We start from the raw sequence: 27,608 nt of genomic DNA on the forward strand, positions 1-27,608 counted from the left end.
AAGGTAGAAGGGGGCTTCGTTTTATTGACATCAAACAGAACTATTCGTCTTCCACACATCCTATATACAACGGTGGTACAGTGTAGTGAAAGCACGAGGCATATTAAAACATAGCCAGTTCTAAGCAGTGTGGATATTTCCTGTCATAGAAAAGAAGTATCCTGTCCACAGATTCACATTAACATACACGGTACATTAATATCAATCTCTGTATTGTACACCAGGCCACGGGGTGTGTCTGCGCACAGGGTCGTGTCCCGCAGCAAACCTACTTAGAGGACCGCATCGGGGGCGCCACGCGGGACACACGAGCCAAGGAAGGAACGGGGGTAAAAATCAGTCTTTCGTATCCAAGAGTGTGCTGCCCCGGGGGCTACACCCCAAAAGCCCAAGGCTCCCCCACGGAGTAGGTGCTCGTCCGGCAGCTCAGAAAAGCCCCGGAACCCCAGGATGGCAGCGCTCTGCACAAATAAGCACCTCAGCAAACCTCAGGGCTGGAAGGAGACCAACAGGGAGTGGCCCATCTGGCTGGGAACGCGGATGGCCGTCCAAAACTGAAACGAGCAGAGTCTGAGGTTTTTAATGACTCTTAGTCCATTTTGCTCTGGAGTTCAAAAACCATCTCGGGCAAGCTAGAGGTGAGCAAGAGCTGACACTGGTGTCAGGGCATGTGTGCGGCCCCCTGCATGAGCACCGAACCAGAGGACAAAAAATTTGGGTATAAAAGAACTGGTTGGATGACCGTCCGCTTGCTTTTAAAAACCAACCTTCTTACTTTACACTCGATCTTCACAGACTACACGGCCCAATGACGTGAATGCTCTTGACAAGTTTAAAGCAACTGTGGATCCCATGTTCATCCATGAAAGACACGCTGTCAAACAAGAATTCCACTAAAATGTTCCGAAACAGGCTTTTTGCAGCCTGCCGCCGGATACGAAGATAGAAGACACAGCCCCTTCCGCACCTGCTGCCCCACGCGGCTGTGCTCCGGGCCATCGCGGGCGGCGTGGCTCATGGCAGGGAGAACTCGCTCCCGTCCACGTCAGGAGCAAGGAGCCCAGAGAAATGATTCCGACCCATCATCCCTCTGAGAGCAGGCGTGCCGATTGGGAGAATGGGTCAATGGCCAAGTGCATCCTAACCAACTGCCTCCGGAGAGTAACACGCCCACGCGGACACCACACGCACGAAGAGTCAGCAGCCACCTGCCTCTTGCTGGCCCTCGGTCACTGTTCCGCCAGGCCGCGGACCAGGCGAGTGGAGCCGACCAGCACAGCGTCATTCTGTCCCCACAGCAGAACGCGACAACGGAACAAGAACCCCACGCGGGCCCCCCGTCCCCACGGGCAGCGGGCTAGGTCTTGCTTCGCCGAAGGAGCGCGGCATCGGGGCTGCGGCCCCCCTGGAACTTGAGGCTCTGCAGGTTGACATGCGCCCCATGTTTGAGCAGCGTCTCCACGGTCTTGGTATGCTTGCCCTGGGCCGCCAGGTGCAGTGCGCTGAGCCCCTGCTCGTCGGACAGGTCGAGGGCATCGGCACTGACCAACTCCTCCACCACCTCCGAGTGCCCGCGGGCAGCCGCCAGGTGCAGCGCCGTCTGGTTCCGGGGCCCCCGGGCCAGCACGTCGGCCTTCTCCTCCACGAGCAGCTTGACGGTCGCCAGGTGCCCGTTCCGGGAAGCCAGGTGCAAGGCGGTATAGCCCTCGGCCGTCACGGCCTCCTTGTCGGCGCCCCGGTGCAGGAGCAGCCTGGCGGTGCTCGTGTGGCCCGTCTCTGCGGCCACGTGCAGGGGCGTCTGCGAGAGCAGGCTGCAGACGTTGACGTCGGAGCGCAGGTCGATGAGGACACGGGCCACGCGGTAGTGCCCCCGCTGGGCGGCCAGGTGCAGCGGCGTCCTCCCGTCCAGCGTCTGCGCGTTCACACTCACCCCCGGCTGCTTGGCCAGCAGCCTGACGATGGGCAGGTGACCCTGCCAGGCCGCATAGTGCAGCGGCACCCAGGCATCCTTCCCGCGCAGGCTCACGTCGACGCCGCGGCGCAGCAGGATGCGCACGATGCCCTCCTGGCCATGCTGGCAGGCCACGTGCATGGGCGTCCGGCCCTCGCAGTCCACCTCGCTCACGGAGGCGTGCTTCTCCAGCAGCAGCCGGGTGCTGCACTCGTCCCCGTTCTGGGCCGCAAAGTGCAGGGCCGTCCACTGGTCCTCGTCCGCAGCGTTGACGCTGATCTTGCGAGCCAGCAAGAGCTCCACGACGCCCCGTACCCTCTTCTCCACGGCCACGTGCAGGGGGGTGGAGCCCTTCCTGTTGGTCAGGTTGGGGTTGGCGTTATTGAGGAGCAGCCACTTGACACACTCCTCCTGGCCGGCCTCCACGGCCAGGTGCAGCAGGCTGGCGCCGCCGTCCAGGACCAGGTCGACGTCCTGCGGCTGCAGGATCTTCATCAGTCTGCTGGTGTCCCCACTCACAATGGCGTCCACGAGCTTCTTCTTCTGGATGTCGGTCGTGCCGAGGTCTGTGGGGAGAGAGAGGCGGGGATCAGGCCGCTGGCCACTCCCGAGGCCTGGCAGGCGCCCGGCATTGACCCACGCCTCCCCGGAGGCCCCCGGGGTCGCCATGTGCCTGAAATCACTCAAGAGTCACCTGATACAGATGACACTATAGTGTCTGGGTTCTGGCTTGCATGGAGCAGGACCCCCTCGCTCACATGAAATGCTCTCAAGGGGACTTGCATTTGGGAGGCAGGGGGTTACAGGTGGAATTCCAGAAGATACAATCCTCCCAATCTACAATCTGTGAGTGTCTCTACACAGGCTTCAGAGCTGAGCCAGGAACGGGTCGCCTGCAAGCACAAGGCCATCTGAGAACATCAGACCGAGAGAGAGTTCTAGAACATGTTGCTCCCTGGAGACGGGGTTTCTCTTTCCTGTTCAATCTCATCGCCCCGTCAAGCTGTCCACATGGGCCTTCCCCACCGACGTGTCTTTTTGAGCCGTCTCCTTAACCCAATATGCCCTCTTTTGCCCCAAATATTCCACTCTAAAACTCCCAGGAGGCTCACAGCCTGTAGGAGGAGGCTTCCTTTCCAGAAGGAATTCCCTGACCCACCAGGAAAAGCCAACTTCCCTTCCTCCTGGCGTCTGCACCCTTCCCACAGCCCTCTGGCACTCACCACCCCTCTGCCACCGCTGCCCTGAGCGTGAACATCCCTATTTTCCTCATGGGGCTGCAGCGAGCACCAGCCGCTGCACCCAGGGACCAGCATTTGGGGTACAGGCAGGGAAGAAGCCACTTCCAAAGGGAAACCCATCAAAATTAACATAAAGATAGAAGGTGACCTGAGAAGGACCCCACGCCAGCAGGTGGTAGAGATGGGACCAGTGTGTTAAATTGTCTAGGGATAACTCACGCAGTACAATGTGTGGCTCAAATAAACTGGGGGGGGGGGCGTTCACAAAAGGGAAAGGGGTTTGGAGAAAGGGGCTATGGGGCTGGCCTCTATAGAGAGAGAGCTCGAGGTGTGGGGTTCCATTCACCTGCTGGACTCACTTGATGAACTCAGGGTTTCAATCTGCAAACCTGAGGTCAGACCCACCACCCAGGGTTGGCACAGGTAGGACTATTCCTGCACAGCCAGGTGGCCCGGCCCGGCCCAGCCCCCTTACTCTGAAGTGACACCGCACGGAGCCCCTTGGCCAGCCACTCAGCGAGTACACCTCTCCGGACCTGCGCTCAGTGAGCTAGCTATGCTCTGACGCCCCAAAACAATTGGGTACATGATACAGGAATGAAGAATTGGGGCCAGGAGCTGGGTGCCCGGTCCCTTCGGGTACACATGGACTCCTACACACACTGCCTGCCCCCCAGCCCCATGATTAAGGGCCTCACTTCCCAGGGTTTGGGGGCCTCGCTTACCTCCCGTCGAAGGCTCCCGCTCAAAGGACAAAGACAGCGACCCCCTGGAGGAGAAGGCAGAGTCGACCGAGGACACCCCCGAGAGCCTCTTGCCGCTGCTGGCCGATGGCAGCCTAGATTCTGAGCAGCTGCGGCTCAGCTCCTCCGGGCCGTCCAGGGTCTGAGAGGTACCCGAGTCCAGCTGGGACAGGAGCTCCGAGAGGCTGTAGTCACTGTCGAAGGTCGGCGCGGAGGCTCGCTTGAGGGGTGTGCACACAGGCTTCTGCAAACCGAGCAGAGTGGGGTAGATGAGACCCACCCAGGGCACAGGGGGTACAGGCAGAGGGCAAAGGGTGTGTGGTGCCAGGACAGCCACACGGGGCACTCTGTCCAATGCCACAGATACAGCACCAGGGCAGCCCAAAGCCGGGAGACACAGATGCATCATGAGCTAATGCAGACCATCGTGAGCCAACGCTGACCATCGTGGGCCAATGCCGACCATTGTGAGCCAACGCTGGGCATCACAAGCCAACACTGGCCATCGTGAGCCAACGCTGACCATCGCGAGTCAACACTGGCCATTGCGAGCCAACGCTGACCACCATGAGCCAACGGTGACCATTGAGAGCCAAGGATGACCATGGTGAGCCAATGCCGCCATCATGAGCCAACGCTGACCATCGCAAGCCAATGCTGGCCATCGTGAGCCAACACTGACCATCGTGAGCCAACGCTAACCATTGTGAGCCAACGCCGACCATAGTGAGCCAACACCGACCATAGTGTGCCAATGCTGGCCATTGTGAGCCAGCACCGACCATCATGAGCAAACGCTGGTCATCATGAGCCAACGTTGGCTATCATGAGCCAACGCCAACCATGTGAGCCAATGCTGGCCGGATGAACATGGGAAGCCTGGCACCATGCTGCCCTGGCCCATTGCTAGAGTGGCACGAGCAGCATCACCTAGACAACAGGCAGGATGTGATGGTGCCGGGAGGGTGTGAAGCCTGAGTGCTGGGCCATGCCCACCCTGGCAGGCCACTGTTGGTAAGAAACGAAGGAAGGACATGCGACTGGGACTGGGGCTGGGCCCCCTCCTGCCAACCACCTGTGCCCCCTCCTCCTAGCCATGCGAGTCGGGCCGGGGGGCTGTGTGGGGGCCACATGAGGGGCGGCCCAACTACAGCGACAAAGGGGCACTCCAATATAATGGGCGCCAACGCGGCCTCTCCCAGGGCCTCCCTCACGGGCCTCCAGGAAGGCAGACTTCTGGTGAATGATTAAGCCCCAGGTGGCCTCCGACTCTCCCCGACCCAAGCCCACGTGCCCCCATCCTCCCTTCTCCTTGGGAACTGCAGATCCGCTCTGACTCGGTGGCTCGGTGCAGAGTCACACCCGTGCACTGGGTGCCTGGCTCTTCCTCACCAGGTTCCTCACCCCGGGCACCTTTGCCCCCCAGCCTCACACACACCCCTTTATGTTCAGACAGCGGGCACGCCTTAAACAATGACTTATCTCCTAGCCTTACGCGGCCGGCAGCCGGGGCTAAACCGCCCGATAGCAGGTAACACACTGGGCTTCGCCTCGCACGTCTGCCACAGCCCCGTCACCCCGCGGGCTTGCTGAGCCCCAGCCTTTGGAGTTAGTTATTGCACCTTACATAACCCATGTGGCCCTCCCAGAACAAATCATTTATGGGCAGCGGTTAGCAAGCGGCCAGATTCCCGAGTCAAGGGAGCAGAGAGAGCTGGACCAGCAGAGCCCACATGGGCCTTGCATCCCCCCAGCTCCCAGAGCATCCGGCCAGCGGGCCCACGCTGTCCACTCCTAACCACAGATGGGAGGTGGGGACAGGATGCAGCTGGACAGGATAGACACCTGGCACTGCGACAGCTGGCCACCGACCTGCCCTCCTGCTCTGGGGCACAGGACCCTGTGGCTGGCTCTGGGACACAAGGCCAACCGACCTGGGACAGGCCTCTCTCCATGTGGGGGTGACCCCAGGGCCTGGTCCAAGCTGGCAGGCCAGTCTACAGGAGGGGAAGGGCCCCCCAAAAAATGGCCTCCAGGAAGGTTGCTCTTACCGGGCTCTTGGGCTCAGGGGGCTGCTTCGTGTCCAGATCTTGTGCCGTCTCCTTCACGTCACTGTCGGGCTTCTCACACAGGTCCTCGGTTTCACAGGTAATTTCTTTCGGGGAGAAAACAAAACAGGGCAGGTCACTGGGACGATGACCTCCACACCCACTCCTCACACGTGTAGACCTCAGGCAGGGACAGAAGAGGCAGCAGCCGGGGCGGCTGCACCCCAGGGGACTGGCCAGCACCCAACTTCCCAGGCTGCTGGCTCGGCGGCGCTTGCGGAGGATGCCCCGTAGCCTCCACGTGGGCCACTCTGGGGCGTCCTGTTAGCCACCATTTGCAGTGTCTTGCAGACGCCAGGCAGGGCCCACACCATTCCAGTTTCCCAGAGAAGCCTTCCCCGGGGGGAGCCCCGTGCCCACGACGGCCCCGGGTGGCTGGCACAGGGCAGGGGAGGCTCCTATCATCTCCTCCGTGTGTCTTCAATATAACGACAAATTCTGATTTCATCAGAATCACTTTCCTACCCCGAGGATGCATCCATCCGAGGCGGACAAGACCCCAAGGGAGATGCAAAGACAGCCTCGGGCGAGCGGTCTCCTCAGACCCCCAGCGAGGCACCGGCGTACCTGAACTTGCAGGACTGCAGCACACGCTCCTCCGGGGAGCAAGGCGGCCCTGGACTAGAGCTGGGCGGGCGCTGCCACCGACCCCCGAGCGCCAGCCGCCCATCCCGGCCCCGGGTGCTGGAGGGCCACGGGCACCTGTGTCTGCACCGCCTGCCCCATCTGGGCGGCTGCCCCTCCTGTCCTCATCAAGCTTCCCCCGTGCCCCCAGCGGCACAGTCGAGCAGCAGGTCCCCCGGGCACTCACCCTGGAAGGTGGGCCGCTCCCGGGGATCTCCGTGCCAGCACCTCTGCATGAGGCGCAGGAGGGCCCCGCAGGCCCGCGGCCGGGCTCTGCACACGGGCGGCAGCTCCGGGCGGTGGCCCTTCACCACCTTCACCATGATGTGCAGGATGTTCTTCTCATCTGCAAAGGAGAAGCGCGTAAGTCAGGGCAGCTCCGCGGGGCCGGGGTGGGTGGGGGGGCCGTGGTTTTCACCCTCTGGGGGAGCGGCGCACATCACCCACACCGTCCACACAGCGTCACCTGGGGGGCCACCTTGCTTCCTTTGCAAAGCACAGAGCTCTCTCTAACCCTTATCCTTGCGGGGCACGTCCGCGCTCCCTTTTCCGGGTTTTACAAATGCCCTGCGATGCACCAAATGGAACCAGTGCGCCCTATCACAGGGCGGATCTTTCGGGGCCTCAAACTCAAAGGAAAACAGGGTTCAAAGAAGAAAAGGATCTGATGAGACATGTTCCCAAGTGGCCCGTGCGTGCCAAAGAGAGGCAACACATATAAATCACGAAGTCCCGTGGTGCAGCCTCTAAGTGAACCCAAAGCTCCCTGTGATGACGCAAAACCCTTCCTAAATTCTGATCTGGACACTGAAGCGCAGGCCCCGGGGGGCCCCGAGTGGGGAGCGGCCACCGCTGCACCGGCAGGGACGCCTGGCCTCCTCCACGCGGGCTCAGGCCTGGGCTGTGTAAACGGGGGACTTTTTTCTGGCAAATTCATAACGTGGGGGCCCTGCCTGTCATCCTTGGCGACCTTCATAAGCATGACGGACCCATGACCAGCATCATCATCATCTTGCTCACAGACCAAGGGGCCCAAGGTGACTCCCTGGGAGGCAGACTTGCCCCCCTCCCCTGGCTCAGCCTGACACCACAATGCCCCATTGGGCTGGACCCCGAGCTCCGTGTTCCCAGGCCCCTCGCCTCGCCCCGCAGTTCCCAACACGCCCAGGCCAGGGAGCTGTGCAGAGGCAGCCGCCACATGTCAGCAGGTGTGGAACTTTGGCCCAAAGTCCCCGCCGCCCACCAGGATGCGACTGTGTCGCTCCGACCTGCCTTCCCGTTAAGTCTTGTGCAACCGCTGTCCCAGGGAGCCACACGTGACTTCCACAGCACAGACTTCCAAACCCCAGCAGGCCCTCCCAATAAGAGGCAAGTAAACACCGGGAGGATTTTCTGCTGCCAAACAGATGGAAAAAATGCAAAAAAACACCTTCCACTCCTGTACCTTGAACTCCCTACGTCCCCGGCAATAAAACACGCGGGCCTCGGCTCTTGACATTTATGTCATGTACCTGCCTCGGGCGCCGGGACTGTGGGACAATCTCGGGTCAGAGCAACACGCTGCCACACCACGGAGGCTTCAGACTGCAGCCTCCACGGAGGAGGAGGAGGAGGAGGAGGAGGAGGAGGAGCCAGGGAGACCAACACGGACACAGACCCACGCTGGCTCCCGCTCGGAGCCTCAACCAGAAGGGGACCCCTGACCTGGGGCCACGCGCTGACTCTGCTCTGAATTTTCAGATTCTTCTGATCAAACCACAGAATAGCGTGAGTGACCCACACATGCCTGTAGAGGTCAAGGCGTTGGCACTTTGAGGACAGACGTCAGGACAGCGGGTGTGTGAAGGAGGAAGAGACGTCACAGCCCTCGAGCAGGGTGCTGGTGACCTGGGTGCCCAGAGCTGTGCCAAAATCCACCCAGATCTTGGAGAATGGTTGCACAGCCGTGTGAATGTGCGTCACACCACTGAGCTGTATGCTTTAAAATGGAGAAGATGGTCGATTTCATATTTTACCATATTTAAATTAAAAAAAAGAAAAAAAGAATTGGCTGGAAATATCCACAGTTGGCAAATCCAGAAAAGGGGAAAGGAGCCAGGTAGTCGTCAGGGGCTGGGGTGGGGGGAAGGGGGAGGAACTGCTGCATGGGCCTGGGGTTTCCTTGCAGGAGGGTGAGAATGTGCCGGTACCAGGCAATGGTAGCAACTATACAACAGCCGATGCACTTGATGCCACCGAATTATACACTTTAAATGGACACGAGGGTTCGTTTCATGTCGTGTATAAAATCACAAACATGCAAGAATTAGCTGGTACCTAAGGAAAGAAATCCACTAAACAGACCCCTTCAGAACGCTGCTTTTCTTGTGCGTGAATGACGCTGCAAGGGGCTCCGTGGGGACCACCTGCAGGATGGTCCCATCAGCTTCACGGCCCAGAGCCACCCCTCCCTGCCCACCGTGGCAACACAGATCGCAGGCACAGCTTGGACCCCAGATACCGCCCTCCCCTGCTCCGGGACACACGGATGCTCGACCCGCAAGGACAAGCCCACTCACCTGCAAATGGCTTCTTCTGGGTCAGCACACCCCAGATCACGATGGCAAAGCTGGAAGGAAAATGGGCCAGGTTAGTGTCTGTGAGCCTCACCCTCCAACAAAGCCGGACGCTCTCCCACACAGCAACGAGCTTGAAGAAAACCAGGGTCTTCCAAAGAAGGGGCGTGAGGGGGCGGGGGACCCCTAGATGTTTTTTTGTGGATTCGTTAAACGGGCGCTGCTCGTGGGGAGCGCATCAGGGCGGCAGCTGAGATGTCACAAACAGACATGACCCCGCCGCCCGGGCTCGTGCAAGCTCAGACAGCACCGGGGGGAGTGGGGGTGGGGAAGGGGAAGGATCACCCCTCTGCTGCCGGACCCCAGCTCACGGGGAGAAGCGCCTGCGTGCTGGCAGGTGCAGGGCCCCCCGCTCCGGCGGGCCGCGTGCTTGCTCGCTGAGATGCCCCAGAAGGCCGTGCAGAGGACACGCCGGCCGGTCCAGCCGACCTTCCCGAGGCCCTTATAGGGTTGTTGGAAATTACACGTTCACTTTCTTTTCTTTCTCTCTTTCTCTGTAGTGTATAGAGTTACTCTGAAGACACCCCGGAAAAGCACAATCTAATACATTAGAAAAAAACAAAAACAAAAAACAAAACCAGGAGCCCACTGAGTTGCCCCCGCACGGAGTGGAGAGCGGCTACCCACAGAGACGCAAGACTTCTCCGTTGAAAATGTACTGAAGTCTGCAAGTTCAAAAGTGGAAGCTCTCAGCTCCAAAACAAACATGGGACCGACCTTATTCTCCTCCGTAAGCCCTACAAGCCGTGACTGGCCTCCAAAGTGCCACCCGGCAGGGACGGACAGCTCAGAGCCCGGCTGAGCGCACGCACCACGGTCACTGTCAAACCAGTCTGCCAGGCCGCCAGGCGCTGCGCTTCAGGTCACAGTCATCATGCATAAGAGCCACAATGAGGGGCTTAGTTGCACACCCCCCCTACCCTCCGCCCTCCTTTCTTCTCCTCCAACAGGTCTGCGTGATTAAGACTTTTGCAATTCGGAAAAAGCAGGCACCGATGACTTGGGGATTATTCTTGAGCACAAAAATCCCGCTGATGCTCGTTTGAGAACGGCTCCTGGCGTGTCTGCGCTCCTCGGTCACACGTAAGAGACTTTGGAGGCCTAAGCGGCTGGGCAGGAGGGGCCTGGGTCAGGAGCCCACGTCCACCCACGTACAGAGACACGGAGCACTTAGAGCAGCAGGCTCCTGCAGCGGACGAGCTATGAAAATCCCAATTTCATAAAAAACCCCGGAGCCCTTCCAGCACAGGGCTGCCAGCCCGGTCCCATCACTGTGTCTGACGGGCCCCAACCACTGCCATTCTCCACCCGCGGCTGGCCGCGCTCGCAGGGGACAACTGCCTCGTGCACCCGGGGCGGCCTGCACCTACCAGCTAGAGACCCCAAGCCCTTTCATCTGGACTGAACCACTCGGAGCACGGAGAATCAAGGTGCAGAGCCCCTGCGCGGCCCGCACGCACGCCTGTCACTCACACACACCTGTACACGTCGTGCTTGGTGTCGAAGAGCCGGCTCTTCTCCCGGATGCGCTCTGGTGGGAGGTAGGCGATGGTGCCAAACAGGCCGTCCATGCTGAGGTCATGGGAGTGGGACAGCCCGTTGCACTTGGCCAGCCCAAAATCGGAAATCTGCAACACAGCAATCACACGGGGCTCAGCGGGCTTCCTGGGGCCTCGCCCGCTGACGCACAGCGAGTGAGGGCTGCCTTCCAGAAGCTGGAGCAACACCTCCCCTCTGCCGGGTTGCACGGCTCCGTCCCAACCCTGCTGTGCAGCCACATCCGGGGACCTGCACCCGAGAGCCGGGTCCTGTGCTCCTCGGGGTGGAGGGGGGGTAGGCAGGGAGGCACAGCCGGCCTCGGAGGAGCCAAGCCCGGGCCACGGGGAGCTTGCTGGGCAGGGGAAAGATGACGCTCCAAGGAAGGAACTCGCCGGGAGAAGTTTTACAACCTCAGTCCTGGCAGGGGGCACCTCCGCCACTGGGGACGGCCCAAGTCGGCCCGAAGGGGAAAAGCGATCCTCGGAGTCTACAGGTTTTCAGATGACACGTGAAAAGTGAGGCCCGGTGCTAAGGCCACTGGTTACGCCGTGGCCCAGCCGGGGAGGCGGGCAAGTGGCAGCAGGTTCTTTAAAGGGAAATATGCCTTCAGATGCCCTTTAAAGCAAACAAAACACACACCACGCAACCTCGAGGGGGATCTGCCTTCCACCTGGGACGGCGGTGATAAACAGGCACTGGCTGGCTCCTTCACCGAACACCAGGCACCCCCGCGAGGTGTGACGCACACCTCCTCCGTGTGCGGGGCCCACCCACCTGCAGGAGCACCTGGACCCCAGCTCCGCAGGCCCCACAGCTCTGCCTCCTGCTTGCCTCTGGCCCGAGGGGTCCGGAAAGCTCTTGAAGCTCACCGAGCCCCATGGTGAGGGAGGAAAAGGCATCACGGCACCCCCCCCTCAACTGCTCCCCAGCTCTGGGGTCAATTGGGATCCTCAGAAGCTGGAGGAAGGGCTGTGTGTAGGCTTAGGTCACGCTCTGGGGCCGTAAGGGCCCCGGGAACCACGGGGAAAAACTCCTTTATGTTTATGTTCCAAGGCTTTGGTATCATTTTGACTCCAGGGCTGCTCCTCAAACCGAGGATGGAGGGACAGGGACCCGGGGTGAGTGGGGCTGCCTTCTGGGCTCCCCGTGCCCTCGAGGGGAGCCCACAGGCTGATGTCCTTACTGCTGACATAGGGAGACTTTATGACTGTGACCTGGTCCTTGCAGGGCTCTCCAGCCACGGCTGCAGGGAGCTGGCGGGACAAAGCCCGCAGGACGGGCCCAGGCCTCCCTCGCTGTAGCGGGCCGGCCAGGACGGCACAGGTCACGCCAGGAGGGCCGCCCTGGCCGTTCCCGGGCACCCGGCTGCTCGCGCTGCCGTCTGGCATCACCCGGCCCTGCAGATCCACGAAGCGGCTCGGGGCCGGGACAGAGCCATGCGTGGCACCTCGCCAACAAGTCGATGAGGGCAAGTGTTTCTGTCCAAACTCAGCAGCTTCAAACTTTGAGGTCGAGAAGTGGAGACCGACTGGGAGACGGAGGTCTCACCCCACACCCCCCACCCGCTCACAGCCTTTCCCTTCACGTCTGCTGTTTGCAGGTGCAGCCAGCTGGCTCAAAATGTGGGGGAAAGGGGGATCCCTGGGTGGCTCAGCAATTGAGCATCTGCCTTTGGCCCAGGTCGTGACCCCGGGGTCTCGGGATCGAGTCCTGCATCGGGCTCCCTGCAGGGATCCTGCTTCTCCCTCTGCCTGTGTCTCTGCCTCTCTCTCTCTGTCTCTCATGAATAAATAAATAAAATCTTAGAAAAAAAAAATGTGGGGAAAAAAAGAGCTTGAATTCCACATAAAAGCGACGGCATCAAAATGCAAATCCGAAATCCGAATTCTCTGGTGGCCTCTGACCCTCCGCCCCGCCGGGTTTCTCCTCCTGCCCTTTCCCACTTGTCCTGCCCTGATGTGGACGCTGCGGCCCTGGCAGTCCCAGTGGATACGGCGCACACAGCAGACGCCCTAGAATCTGCAAACACGCTTTCGCGTTCAGCATCCGCCTCAGTACGGTGCTCACAGGTGCCCCCCGGGGTCATGGGTCCCTTCACCTTCTAGGCCCAGCTGGACAAGACCAAGGAAGGGCCCGGCCTGGCCGCAGAACAGGGTCCCTATGGATCCAGCCTGGTCTGGGCGAACTGGACCAGAAGCAGCCTGAGATTTTAAACTAAGCCATTTTGAGGAAGGTGTGGGGTGGGGGTGCCTGGCTGCTCAGCAGATGGAGTATAGGACTCTTGATCTCCATCATGAGTTCAAGCCCCAGGTTGGGTGTGGCGTCTATTAAAAAAAAAAAAATACAGCTACAATAAACTAAGCTCCTTTTCAACTTGAAATGGGCTTTTACTCCATTGGTATTTAACTTAGTTAAGGCTGACGTCAAGTATTGCTTTATTATTAAGTCTCTTTGATACACTTTGCAAAGTAGGGGGTTGCTCTGAGATGCGGAGCTCCACTCACCCTTGCTGCGTACAGAGAGGGAGTCCTGAGGGGCCCAAGGGACTTAGGATCTCATTGCAAGATCCCAGATTACAGTTTCGTTGCTCCAAACAACTGCAGACTGCACAGCGGCCGGGAATCCAGAGGCCGAGCAATCAGCACGGAGCTTCCAGCCAACTTGGACCCAGCACTGCCCTCCACGCCCCGTCTCTGAGAATAAGGAAATGTGTGATGGAAGTATGTTCTCTGTTTGTTTGGGGTCACAGAAAAGGGCCCCACCGGGGCCTTTGAGGGCGCTGGGGGTGTCACTGCGCTTCCCGTCTGCCGAGACCGGTCCGTGGGCTTCAGCACAGCCCCCTCCTCAGCCGCCCCAGGCTCCTTGAGACCCACTGGGTTCTTCACCAGGAAGAACCCGTTTCCTAAAACTGCCATGAGTGCCAGGGCCGCAGGGCCGGGTGTGCGTAAGGAAAGGGAGCTCAGAGCCAAAGCGGGATGAGCCACCGAGAAAGCAAGTCCCCAGCGTGTCGCGCGGCACTTGCTTCCCTAGCGAGCAAACAGTGAGTGTCTACTGTGGATCTAGCACGCGAGATGCTCCCTGGATGGAGGGCAATGTCCCCGGTGTGCAAAACACGGCTATCTGGCCACGAAGCACCAACACCGATGGCCCCAGTGGCACTTCATCGTCACCTTTGGCCCCTCCCAACAACACAGAGGTACGACCCCCACCCTCCAGGTGATGGAGCCGGGGCTGGGGCTGTGCCCTAATATCCACATCCCTCCTGCACACCCACCAGCGGCCCTCTCTCAGAACGGTGTGTTCCCAGCAGCCTCTAGCACTACAGCTTTCCAGCACCACCTCCCCTAGTCTAGCTCAGCCTCCGGCTCTCCCTCCCACTAAGAAATCTAGAATTTTCCGCGACTCTTCTATCTGTGCCCCCCCCCCCCCACCTCCTGACAGCTGCAAAGCCTGCTCCTCCCCAAAGAACCCAGTCCCACCCAGCAGCATCCCCACCGGGAGCTGGAGTGACTCCTCCCCCACCCCACCCACGGGTGGCCTGCAGGACACCTGCCCCCTGATACTCTCCCACCCTCATGTGACACCCACTGTGTTTGCGAGCATCTCGTGCCCAGCACAGAACCCGGATGTCCCCTCAGCTGGGTGACCTACAGCTGGGCCACCCTGGCCGCTGGTTTCACCCCTCTGAGCCGCAGCTTAGCAGGAACCAGGCCACCACCCAGGGGCCCTCATCTGCAGGCGGGACCTCTAGCACCCACAGGGTCTGCTGTTGCCACCTCTTCCTTGTGTGTATTCAAGCCCGAGCTTAAAAGCTTCCCTCTTCACTTAGTGCCCAGAGGACCGCACACTCCTTGACAACCCTGTAGCGTCGGTGGGGGCAGCAGGTCCATGCGGGAAGCCAAACAGCCGGAAAAAAACTGGGGACCCCGTGGCACTCATTCAAACCAGACCCGCGGTGAGCAGGAGAGGACTCCCATCTGCCCGCTACGACCTGATTTCTGGGCGACACCCATTCAAGGGACATTCGCAGTCAGGGTCCAACGTGGAAATTGGTCTCCCCGTCAGCCCCAGGTTGGCTGCGCCTGCTGCTGAGCTGCGGCACAAGGAGCTGCCTGCAGGTGTGTGTCACCTGGTCGCACCTCTCCTTCCGGACAGAGCCCGGGGGGCTGGGGAGGGCTGAACTCAGGCCCCTGCTAACCCTCACCCAGCAGAGGGGGAGGGGGTCCTGCGAGTGCTGTGCAACCACCCGGGAACAGCCAAGTGTCGGAGCACCAGGTGAGTCCCTTCCCGGCCCCCACAGGGGGAAGGGATTCAGGCCACTGCTCGTGGGTCCTTCTCACTCACTCGTGGGCTGGGTGGGGGGAAGGGAGGTGGCAAGGGCCTCCTGCCCTGGGCCTCCCCAGCGAGCGTGTGTGTGCCTCACATGGAGAAAACACATGACATGTGTCCCACACACACCGGTGTCAACCACGGGACTCAGGACACAAAAACAGTCCAAAGGAGAGACTTATTCAAAGAAATACAAACCGGACAACCTTACTATTTATAATTCCACGTGGCTGGTGCTTGGTTTTTAGCTATTATTCCTCATGCTTTTCTGTTTTATAAACTTATCCAAAAAAATAATAATAATAAAAAGGAGCAGATCTCAGAGGCCTCACATGGTGAGGACAGAATGAGCCCCTTCGGAGCCTCTTTCCGTGGAGCCTCCGTCTTGGAACATCTGCCTGTCCCACCACCGCCATGCCCAAGACCACCGATGGGGACGCAGCCATAACCATGGGGCCCGAGGCCCCCCAGGGACAGCCCACCCACCGCCCACCCACGCGGTCTGACTCCCAAGCGGATTTCCTGCGACATCCAGCAAGACCGAGATCCGCAAACCCATAAGCTCTTTTGTTCCCAGGGTGCCCCGAATTTAGACACCTGCTCCGGGATCTAGAGGAGTGAGCCGTGCACATAAAGGTCCATGTCTCAGTGACATGCTCCGTGGGGCTTCTCCCGACCCCAACAAGCCTGGGGGTCACTGGAGCCCCTAAGCTGAAGGAGGCCTTTGCTTCGAGTGCCTTCCCCCAAGAACCATCCCCTGTCCGCCCTGCGCCACCCCGGCCGCCTGGACCCCTGCATGTGGTGCCGGGTGAGCCCCACCTTGACGTGGTAGTGGGCATCCAGCAAGATGTTCGCGGGCTTGAGGTCCAGGTGGAGGAGAGGTGGGGCCATGCAGTGCAGGAAGTTCATGCCCACAGCCGTCTCGTGGATGATGCGGAAGCGCAGATCCCACGGCAGCGGCTCGGATGCCAGCAGCTTCTCCAGCGAGCCCGTCTCCATGTACTCCATGACCAGGCCCACGGGCTCCTGGCAAATGCCGTACACGGGCAGGATATAGCGGAACTTGGCCATCTCCATCTTCTTGGCTTCTTCCAGAAGCTCCACACGTTCCCTGAGAAAGTTGGGAGACATGAGACGTGGGCGGGGCTCAGCCAGGCAATGACACAAAGCACCACGACCAGGGGCCACCGGAGAAAACCACCCCCACGCACTCGCGTGATCCCATTTGGGGCCTCTCGAGGTCAGCAGCCCTACAGCTAACCAGACACTTCTGTGCACCTTGGGTCTGTTTGTTTTTTTAAAGATTTTATTTATTTATTCATGAGAGACACACAGAGAGAGGCAGAGGCACTGGCAGAGGGAGAAGCAGGCTCCCTGCGGGGACGTGGGACTCGATCCCAGATCTCCAGGATCACGCCCTGGGCTGGGGGCAGATGCTCAACCGCTGAGCCACCCAGGTGCCCCCACCCTGGGTTATCATATGCAGGGAGGAGAGAAATCCTAATCATCATCTGAAAACCCAGGAGCATCCATAAGCCACTGCCCTCTGGGGTCCCCGAGTGACGCTGGCGACCCCTTCTCCTGGGACAAGGGAAGAGAAGTCTCTGTGTGACGGAAGCTGTAACAAAGCATCCATCCGAAGAACCGCAGTCACCTTCTTCGTGAAGGCCGACACTCCATCTGGCCCAGGTGTCCCTGAACCCAGCCCACACGTATGTTGGCGAATGTCAGCCAGCGAGGCCGGAGTCTGCAGGCTGCTGCCCGCCTTCTTCTAACCATTAGTTTAGTTGTAGTAAAATGTACATAACGTGGGACCCCCGGGTGGCTCAGCGGTCTAGCATCTGCCTTTGGCCCAGGGCATGATGCTGGGGTCCTGGGATCAAGTCTTGCATCGGGTTCCCTGCAGGGAGCCTGCTTCTCCATCAGCCTGTGTCTCTGCCTCTCTTTCTCTGTGTCTCTCATGAATAAATAAATAAAATCTTTTAAAAAATGTACATAACAGAGTTTTTATTTTAACCACCGGTAAGCGTAAAATTCGAAGGCATCGCGTGCACTCAAGGGACTGTGCGACCATCCCCACACTCTACACCCAAACCTCGTCCCAGCAGGGACTCTGTCCCCGCTCAACTGGAGCCCCTTCCTCTCACTCACTCACTCCTGGGCTACCTGCCGTCTGCATGAACGTGTCTACGCACCTCATATAGGTACAATCACCCAGTGTGTGTCCTTCTGTGACTGGCTTCTTTCTGACTCAGCATCTCAGCATAACGTGTTTGTGATTTAGCCGTGTTGAAGTGCGTGTGCAAACCTCATTCCTTTTTGTGGCTGAATGATATTCCATTGTATGAACACGTTGCATCTTAGGTACCCAGTCATCTGAGGAGGGCCACCCGGGCTGTTGTCCCCTTTGGGCTACTGTGAATAACGCTGAACATCTGTGCACACTGGTGCACAAATATCCATCCACGTTCCTGTTTTTGACCCTTTGGGCTGGACACCCAGGGCTAGGATGGCTGGTCACGTGCTAGTTCTATGTCCAGCGTTTTCAGAAACACCAACCACTGTGCACAGCCCACCCTTGGTTCCTTTGTTCAGGCCTCATGGCTGTGACGGCTTTCCCACTCAACACAGAGACCGGCCGCCGTGGCACAGAGGCTACGGCCTGCAGGGCCGTCCACAGGTGATGCACCAGCCCTGGTCCAAGGTCACAGCCTGGTGCAGCCGCGTACTCACAGGTTAGCATCCCCGTATCCTGGTCTGTGTTAGCCTCGTGGGGCAAAAGTCCCAGCGTGCATCCAGGAAAGAGGGCTGAGTCGCATAAGGACGGGCCTGACCATGTGCCATTTGGGTCAGTGGTTGTCAAAACCAGACAATATCAAAAGCACCCAGAAAGCTGGCTGAGATGAAGACTCCCAGGCGCCGTCCCCATGTGGGCAACAGGTGCTCCAGAGGATCTCAGCCCCTCTGCCCACACATCCAACCACTGTGGTTGGGAGTCTCAGGTGAGCACAGGCCAAGTAGCTGTACAGTGGGGGTGTCGGGGAGAGGATCCCTGAGTGTGGATCAGTGATTCTCACATAGGGGCAGCTGTGCCCCCAGGGACCCTGAGCAGCGTCTGGGATGTGTTGGGCATCACGACTCAGGGCTGCTCCTGGCATCCGGTGGGTAGAGGCCAGGGATGCTGCTCAGCATCCCACAACACATACGAGAGCTCCCAAGGCAAAGAATTATGCAGCCCCAAATGTGAATAGCGCCAAGTCTGAGAACCCCGGGTATAGAGTGAGCTAGGTGCATCTCAGTCAAATTTAAAATAAGCCACTACAGTCTGGGAATTGTCCACTTAAGTACTCCCAGCATATATTTTTAAAAGATTTTATTTATTTATTCATGAGAGAGACACAGAGAGAGGTAGAGACACAGTCAGAGGGAAAAGCAGGCTCCCTGTGGGGAGCCCGATGCAGGACTCGATCCCAGGACCCCAGGGTCACGTCCTGAGCCAAAGGCAGAGGCGCTCAACCACTGAGCCACCCAGGTGGCCCCTCCCAACATTTATATTAATTTTACTCTGTTTCTATGGTCAACTAATATTCAACAAGGAAGCCACAAGCACCCAATACGGACAGGGCAGTCTTCTTGATAAATGGTGCTCGGAAAACTGGAGAAACACAGGCAGGACAATGATGCAACGCTGTCTCACATCGCTCACAAAAATTAACTCAAAATGGATCAAAATCTTAAAAATAAGATCTGCCACAGTAAAACTAGAAGAAAACACTGGAAGAAGCTCATTAATATCCATCTTGGTGATGATCTTTTGGACACGATACCAAAAGCACCACCAACAAAAGCCGAACTGAGCTAACGGGACTACATTCAACTGCAAAGCTTCTGCACAGCAAAGGAAACAAAATGAAAGCCTACAGGATGGGAGAACAATTCTGCAAACCACATAATGGATAAGAGCTTAATATCCAAGGTAGGTAACAAATGAACACAACTTGGGACCCTTGGGTGGCTCAGTGGTTGAGCATCTACCTTTGGCTCAGGTCGTCATCCCGGGGACCTGGGATGGAGTTCACCATCGGGCACCCTGCAGGGAGCCTGCTTCTCTCTCTGCCTGTGTCTCTGCCTCTCTCTGCGTGTCTCTCACGAATTCAAAAAAAAAATAAAAAAATGAACACAACCTAAAGAAAAAAATCTGATTTAAAAATGGGCAGGAGAACTAAACAGACATTTGTCCAAAGAGGACATCATAATGGTCAACAGGCACATGAGAAGATGCTAAAAATTGTGAAAATTGCCAGCCATCAGGGAACTGCAGATCCAAACCTCAATGAGCTCTCACCTCACACCTGTCGGAAGGGCTAACATCAAGAAGAAGAGAAAAACAGGGGCTGGCGAGGCCGCGGGGAGGAAAGGGCAATCCTTATACGATCTTGGTGGGAATGTAAACTGACTCAACCGCGATGGGAAACAAAATGAGCGTTCCTCCAAAGAGTTAAAATAGAACTGTCACGCAAGGCAGCAATCCTCCATCAGGGTATAGTATACCCAAAGGCCACGGAAACAACATTTCCAGAAAATCGCTGCACCCCGTGTTTATCACAGCGTTATTCACAATAGCCAAGGTACGGAAACAACCCCAATGCCCATCAATGGATGAGTGGATTTAAAAAAAAAAAAAAAAGTCTGGAACGTACGCACAATGGACAATTATTCAGCCATGAGAAAGGAGGATATCCTAGCAGTGGAAACAACAGAGATGGGCCTCGAGGACACTGTGCTCAGTGAAGTAAGCCAGATGGACAAAGTACTGTACGGTCCCATTTTTGTCTAAAAAAGAATTAAATGGTGGTGACCCGGGGAAGGAGGATGGGGGGGCGGGTAAGACTGAGGTCGTTTAAGGGCACAAACTTGTAACAAGAGCTGACACAGCCACACGCAGTCGAATAAATATGTAGTTTATTCTACACAGACAGTAAGTCCGCGATATGAGAAATATCCGCCCAATGGCACCACATGGCAATATAGAAACAGATCAGAGTTACACACCGTAAAGGTGCACAATGTCAAACTTATCCAATGCAAAAAAAAAAAAAAAAAAAAGTGAATCTGTCTTTTCCTGGAGAATGGGTTCCAGGTGCATGCAGGGGAACATGCTTTCTAATCAACCCCTAAAGGAAAGGTCCAGAGCTACAGGCCAGACATGCCCTACTGCTGGGGACTGAGCAGATCCAGCATCTGCATGCTGCATGCGGGCAGCAGGCTGGGGTGGCCTCAGGGACTCCCCCAAAAATGCAGGTTCCAGTACAAGCGGTCCTGCCCGGAACCCTTCTGCAGGGGCTCTTCTAGAGCTGGCATGTTCCTGCACCTGCGCTCGTTTGCTAGCCTGATGGGGAGTCAACACTGTACCAACCAAACAAGTCCATCTCTTCCAGACCTCGGCCACGCGTCCCGTGCGCGTACGGAAGCACTTCCCAGGGAGGAGGGCCCGCTGGCAAAGAGGAACCTCAGATTACACTGTTCATCAGACCGCAGCACCCAAACTCCACCTGCATGGAGCACCTCTGCCCCAGCTCTTAGCCACAGCTCTAGGTGGGGCGGGGCGGGGCGGGGGTGGGGGTGGGGGGAGAGAACGGGGCAGACGCAGGGCACATTCTAAAGAATCAATGAGACTTGATGATTGATAGGGATGGAGGAGAGAGAGGTAGCAAGGATGCCCCCATCTCCAGTGGGAGTCAGCGGGCGGCTCCTCACCTGTGCTGGGGGGGGGGGGGGGGAACACCTCAAAGAAGGTGGAGAATTTGTTGTGGGGGTGGGTTTTTGGTTGTTTTTGTTTGTTTGTTTTTGGTTTTGGTTTTTTTTGAGAATTTGATTTTGAACAAACTCAAGGAGCAAAGACTCCAAACTGGCCTCAGGAGCAAGTGAAACACGTATCAGGAATGAAGAAGGAAATTATTATAAAGCAAACCTGAGGGGATCCCTGGGTGGCTCAGCGGTTTAGCACCTGCCTTTGGCCCAGGGTGCGATCCTGGAGTCCCGGGATCAAGTCCCGCATCGGGCTCCCTGCATGGAGCCTGCTTCTCCCTCTGCCTGTGTCTCTGCCTCTCTCTCCCCCTATGTCTATCATGAATAAATAAATAAAATCTTTAAAAAAAAAAAAAAAAAAGCAGCAAACCTGAGCTTGGCATGGCTTTGCTTTCTTAGCCCTCTGGTTACGTGGCCCCTGAATGGAAAGCAAAATGCCCACCAGAGTGCAATGGTGCCTGTGGGGTGGTCCCTACAGGGGCAGGGGGTTGCGGGGGTGCCGAGGAGCTGCTCCCTCCCTCAGGTGGAAACTGTAGCCACAGGTTCTGGTGCCAGCCCAGGGCAGCCAGCCCCTCCCACGCAGAGGCAGACCCCCACCCCTGCGCCTGGTCTCCAGGGGCATCTAAGGGAGGGAGCGGCTGGATGCCAGCATCAGCATCGAGCATCATGAGAAGACCGGTCATTTAAAAGAGAGAGAAAAACGATCCCCCTGGGCTCTTCTTGTCTTCTGTCCTCCTCCTGGGAAGACCTAATTATCTGCACTAAACCGGGACAACCAGCACTTCTAACACTCCCTACGACCACTGGCTACTGCTTCTAACAGGATTCACACCTAAGCTCTGGCAAGTGGACGCAGCACCGGCGGCCGCTTCTGTTTCCTGTTTGGTGACGAATCAGTGTTAGAACTTGTCTGTTCCTACCCCTTTTATTTTCCTTTAATAAAGGCTGGTCGCCCCGGGCCTCCCCGTGTGCGTCCTCGGAGGGCACTGTGTCCAAGGGGCATGGGCCCGTGTCCCGCCCCCGGGATGTGCAGAGGCCCACCTGCAGCGGGCAAGGCTCGGGGACTACAGGCTGGATGGTGCCGAGGGAGGGTCACCTTCCTGCCCAAGACCCCCTGAGATGAGGCCTCCACCCCAAGCCTGACAGATAACAAATGCGGATTCTGAGAACAAAGCCAATTACATCAAGGCGCAGTTTCTCATTAACTAGAAGCTCCGAGCTACTCAGCAAATAAAATGTTTTCTTCCATTTGCCCAAAGGGCACAATGCAGAAAACCAGGGTGACTTCTGATTGTGGAGCTCATTAGAGACTTCACAGCCTGGTTGGCAGCAGATCACTCACTCCTGCTTCCCCACGGCCCCCGGGGAGTTCAGCAGGTTCGCAGCTCCCCTGCCGCAGGCCCTTCCCACTGAATAGAGACCCCCAAGTACCTGAATTCAAAAAAAAAAAAAAAAAAGTCAAAAAGGGCTCCCAGTGCTGGCTTGTTCCCAAATGCTGATCACAGCTTGAATGTTCCAGGAGCCCCGAGCCCTCTGTGAAGGACCACCAGGCAGGCTTTGCACAACTGACCACACAGGTAAGGACATTTCATCAAGGAAAACCAGCTGGCCTGGAAAATAAGTCTGTTTCCAAAGACAAATGTTCTTCAGGGGACCCCAGCTGTCACCACACGTCCCCGGGGCAACGAAGGGGTTCCTGGGGCAGCCCCAGGGAGGTCTGAGGGCACAAGGAAAGGACACTCCTTGCACGGGCCTGGGGAGTGGGAGTGGGGTTGACCAGAGCCCCCTAAGCTCTAGCACTGGTTCTGCTCAGAAGCACTGGCACAAAAATGCTTTACTGTCTACTCAGCACTCAGCCCAAAACCAAATGACCCCAACCTCTCAGCTTTTCTTTATTTGCCCCAGGGACACCCCCACCCCCACTTAGCCCCAGCAGGAGCCATGGGCTTAGGGAAGCTACACCCCTAGCCCAGCTGGCTAACCCTGGAGGCATGTGCAATGCAACGCACCTGAAATCAGGCCTCTCAGGGAGCCACCAGACAGGGCGCTCCTCACACAGAAAGAAACCACCAGTTGTTTTTTTGTCAACAGCAATTATTTATTTTAAATACACTTTCCCTCCAAGCTGTGTTTCTGGCTTCTGTGGACGACGGAGAAAATCTAGATCCAGGGCCGGGCGCACTAGTGCTCCCGGAGGAGCCAGGCCCGTGGGACTTCAGCCTCCGCCTCCACCTCCACCGGGGTCACCGTCCACACCAGCAAATCCCTTTCCGGGATGCCAGGAGTCAAGTTCGAGGCCCCCCGAATCCCCTGGCACCAGCCTCCATTAAAGCATCCCAAGAATCGTGATGCACTAACAGTATCTAAAACCAGGCACCGTTCAGCAGGGCTGGCGTCACGCTTCCCTCCTGTGATCATTTCAAAACCAGCCCCTTTTCTTCGCCACTTGAGGCAGGAATGGACAAAGCGCCCCCATCCCCAGGACCTCCTCTTGGTCCTCCGTGGAAAATCTCTGGGCATTACCAGGGCCAAGCTGGGGTTCAATGTGTCCAATACCCTTTTTCTCAATAGAACTTACATTAACTCCATTTTTTTTCTCATTTAGGGCATCCGGACAGGGGGAAATACCAGAAATAGCATCAGACCATTTCTAAAAAGCCAGGGGCTCTCCTCACAGTTCAATCAGAAATTCCAAAGACAGGTCGTGGGGGAGGGACACCAAGGCTTCTCTTTCTGGAGGCATTAACTGGGGAAAAGAGGAAGGAACGGGACGAAATGGTTTTGGTCTTTTAAAAATCAACAAAAAAAATATTTTATTTATTTATTCAGGAGAGACTCAGAGAGAAAGAGGCAGAGACACAGGCAGAGGGAGAAGCAGGCTCCCTGCGGGGAGCCCGATGTGGGACTCGATCCCAAGACCCCGGGATCATGCCCTGGGGCATGATCAGACGCTCAACCGCTGAGCCAACCAGGTGACCGGGTAGTGGGATCTCTTGATGGCAGGGGAGCAGTCACTGCAGGAGGAGAGGAAGGACGGGGTGTGGTGAAAGGGGGCCAGGACCCAGGAGCCAGCTTTGGGAAAGGCAGCAGAGAAAATGGGTGCTTTAATCATGTGTTAGCTGGTGCCTCTGGGCTAGGCCTTCCCATGGCGCACGGGCCGGAGTCAGCTCCCAGGGAGCCTCCGAGGGTTCCCACACTGCTATTTTTAAAACTGACAAGAAACGGGCTTGTCAGATTGTCAGCTCTGTAGCTGCAAACCCGGGGTTTGCTCGGGCTCGTCCGGGCTAGCCGGGGCCGATGGCGCATTAGCTGCCGGGGCCGGCACCCGGGCCGGGCGCTCTGTTATTCAGGGCTTCCTCTTAGCCCAAGGGAGGGGTGCGGGCTGAAAAATGGGGCCTTTGGGGTCACTTGTGCTCGTCTAAATAGTAACCTGTCCATCCCTGGATTCCACCCGAGCCCTCGTGACCCCCTAATCAGGGTGAGCCAGGGAGACCACCCACCTCCCCAAAGCCACCAGACATGCCCATAAGGAGTGGGAAACACAGATCAATAGGGTATCACTTGTGAAATCCCTGAAGATCCCCTTGGAAGCTCCTCTGAAAGGTGCTTCTCTGCCCCCGGGGACCCTCGAGGGTTGTCTGGGGCCCCTGACCTCCCCTGCACAGAAGTCCATGCCCACAGGCCTGAGGCAGCCTGCTGCTCCGAGGGGTATGGGGCGGGTGCTGGGGTGGCCCCAGCAGCGGTGAGGGCTGCACCCAGAACCCCATGAAAATCCTATTCCCCACTTCAAGGGACATCTTACAAATAGCGGGGTGGGGATGGGAGGCAGTTCATCAAAAGAGCAGAGGCCGACCTGCCAAAATTTGGCAGGACACGTCATACAGCCACCATTTCGAGGCCTAGACGCAACTCTGCAGGCCTGAGCACACCCGGCTCCTGCAGCACCACTGCGGGAGGGGATGCAAAATCCTGCCCAGAACCTGGAGCTGAGGCGGGGAGCCGGCTGCACCAAGAGCAGGCCTTAGCCATCTCGGTCGGAGGAATCAGCCACTGCTGCAAATACAGAAGAACTCCAGCCTGCCCTACCGGGCCGGCAGAGTGCAAGAGGTGAATCTCTTCCTGTTGGGCGATGCTGACCTCGGCCTGGCCGCCCAGGACATGCCACCACCTGCCCGCTTCGGGCCGGGCAGGAAAGGCTTCCAGTTAAAAGACAAAACACTTTTCACCCAGGCTCTGCAATATCCTCAGTGATCCGCCTCAAGTGGAGAAACCCTACCTCCAGCTGGGCCACCCAGGGAACGAGGGCCTGGTGGCTGGAAATCACAGATTCTGCGGATGCAGGCTGATGAGTCAGCCCGGGGACGGGCTTGTGTACTTTTTGTTTGCTCTCCCGACACAAGAAGCTGGTGTGAAAAGCACTGCTGATGAATAAAGCTCGCTTTCATGAGAAGATCCCCTGTCAGTCACATGTCCCCAAGAGCACAAAAAGGCCTCTAGGGCGAGGGTCTTGCCTTTCAGGCTCTAACCCTGGGCTGCTATTCAAAGTGGTTTGGATTTTATCAAAATAACCACAGCGCCCCTCCCGGCCTGAGAAGTTCCCAGGGTCCCCAGCAAAGAAGGGAGGAGGGCCTTGCACACCACCTCACCTTTGTTGGTGCTATTTTTCCGGCACTTGTCACCACTCTACGGAGGTTTCCCAGGAACGCTGGGTTTGAGGCTTAGAGCAAGGAGCCCCCACGGGCTGCACTGTCTAAGCTCCTAGGCCCGGACACAAACACAGCGCAGCGAGCACCCAGGGCCCACTTGCTACTGTAGGGTGCTGCAGAAAGCACTGCAATCCTTCTACCTTAGTCCTGGGGACCCAAACAGCCCCGAGAAAAGAGAGCATTGCCGCCAACCAGCCCACCGGTTCCGAGGTCCCAACATTCAATAAGCCAAGGATTAAAAACCAGGTGTCTGAAACAGCAAAGGCTATGTGGGGTTTAAAAGGAGGCATTTGGGATCCCTGGGTGGCTCAGTGGTCTGGCGTCTGCCTTCAGCCTAGGGCGTGATCCTGGAGTCCCGGGATCGAGTCCCAGGTTGGGCTCCTTGAATGGAGCCTGCTTCTCCCTCCTCCTGTGTCTCTGCTTCTCTGTCTCTCTCTCTCTGCGTTTCTCATAAATAAATAAAATATAATAAAGTAAGGGCAGCCCCGATGGCCCAGCGGTTTGGCGCCGCCTTCGGCCCGGGATGTGATCCTGGAGACCTTGGGATCGAGTTCCATGTCGGGCTCCCTGCATGGAGCCTGCTTCTCCCTCTGCCTGTCTCTGCCTCCTGCCTCTCTCTCTTTCTGTGTCTGTCATGAATAAATAAATAAAATCTTTAAATATATATATATATAATAAAGTAAAAGGAGGCGTTTGGGGTCACCTGGGTGGCTCAGTGGTTGAGTGACTACCTTCAGCTCAGGTCAGGTTGTGATGGGGGGGGGTCCTGGGATCAAGTCTCACATGCGGGGGAGGGAGCCTGCTTCTGCCTCCTGCCTCTCTCACGAATAAATAAAATCCTAAATAAATAAACAAGCTGATTTCCTTACGGCTGTGCGTTCGGGGCTGACTCTGTAAGGAAGGGCAATCTCCACACAGAACATTAACAGACACGACTTCCACCGCCCGTGTAGGAAGCAAACTTTCACCAAATGAGCATTTGAATGGGCTCCACGGGAGCTTACACGGAAACGACTAAAATGCAAACGTAAAAGGTGGAAACCACAAAAGAGCTGCTGCTCCACACCTGCTTCTCCCACCTCCACCCCCCAAAATGATGCACAGATCTCAATGCTGCGACTGGGTTCAAGTGGTGGTGGAGGGGGGCGGGGAGGGCTTCCCGTGCTCTCCAATCGCGATTAATTAGAGCACCCCTGTTCTGGGGCAGCCGTTCTGCTGTGGCTTTGGGACCGGGGCGCGGGGGCGCAGGGGGTCACAGTGCAGGCCCCTCCCCGGAGGCTCCGGCGCTGGGGGCCCGCGACCCCCGGGCCCAGCCCGAGCCCCGCGGCGCCGGGGAAGCCCGGCCAAGCCAAGCCAGGGCTTCCGACCGAAATAATTACCGTCTTACACCAATTTGTGCTCCGGCGTAAATTACTAAGTGAGTCGAACGGAGCCTAACTCGCTCACAAAGCCCGGATCCCCACACGGCAATTTTTCTAAGCCGAGCGCAGACCGCAGCCCAGGGAGCAGCCCCCGGGGCGCCCCGCAAGGCTGCCCCCCGACGCGACCCCTCGGGGGAGTGTGCCCGGGGGCCCCGGAGGTGGCCCGGCCTCCGCGGACCCCGCCGGGGGCGCCCCGCTCGCCCTCCGCGCGCACCTGCGGCGACCCAGGTGGCGAGGGGACCCCCCTCCGCTGCACCCCCCGCGGGACCCGCCCGCCCCAGCGCCCCCGCCCGGGCGGCTGACCTGTCGTCGACGTGCAGGCTGGGCGAGCACTTGATGGCGAGCCACGTCTTCCAGTGCACATGGCGCACCTTGTACACCTGCCCGAAGCCGCCCGAGCCCACCTTCTCCCAGCCCGCGAACTCGCCCGCCTCGAAGGTGCGCAGCAGCCCCAGGGCCCACGGGCGCCCGCTCTCGCCCTCCATCGCGCGCGTCTCGCAGCCGCCCCGCGCCGCCGCGGCCG

At 58.0% G+C, this 27,608-nt stretch overlaps 1 protein-coding gene across 1 annotated transcript; it reads right to left on the reverse strand.

Annotated features, from left to right (window-relative positions):
- On the reverse strand, nucleotides 1–27,608 carry RIPK4 (receptor interacting serine/threonine kinase 4). The gene is made up of 8 exons (XM_072807051.1): nucleotides 27,389–27,608; nucleotides 15,970–16,261; nucleotides 10,762–10,910; nucleotides 9,226–9,275; nucleotides 6,855–7,013; nucleotides 5,987–6,090; nucleotides 3,918–4,179; nucleotides 1–2,517 (listed from the first exon to the last, which is right to left on the reverse strand). The coding sequence occupies exons 1-8, from the start codon at nucleotides 27,568–27,570 to the stop codon at nucleotides 1,358–1,360; spliced, it is 2,358 nt and encodes a 785-aa protein (XP_072663152.1). The 5' UTR covers nucleotides 27,571–27,608; the 3' UTR covers nucleotides 1–1,357.

This window comes from Canis lupus, chromosome 30 (genome assembly GCF_048164855.1).
Source record: "Canis lupus baileyi chromosome 30, mCanLup2.hap1, whole genome shotgun sequence".
Taxonomy (NCBI): Eukaryota; Metazoa; Chordata; class Mammalia; order Carnivora; family Canidae; genus Canis; species Canis lupus.

Coding starts and splice junctions, on each gene's coding strand:
- RIPK4 (XM_072807051.1), bottom strand. CDS start 27,570: ATGGAGGGCGAGAGCGGGCGCCCGTGGGCCCTGGGGCTGCTGCGCACC. Junction 16,262..27,388: donor AGCCTGCACGTCGACGACAG/GTCAGCCGCCCG, acceptor CAACTTTCTCAG/GGAACGTGTGGAGCTTCTGG. Junction 7,014..9,225: donor CCAGAAGAAGCCATTTGCAG/GTGAGTGGGCTT, acceptor TCTCCTTTGCAG/ATGAGAAGAACATCCTGCAC.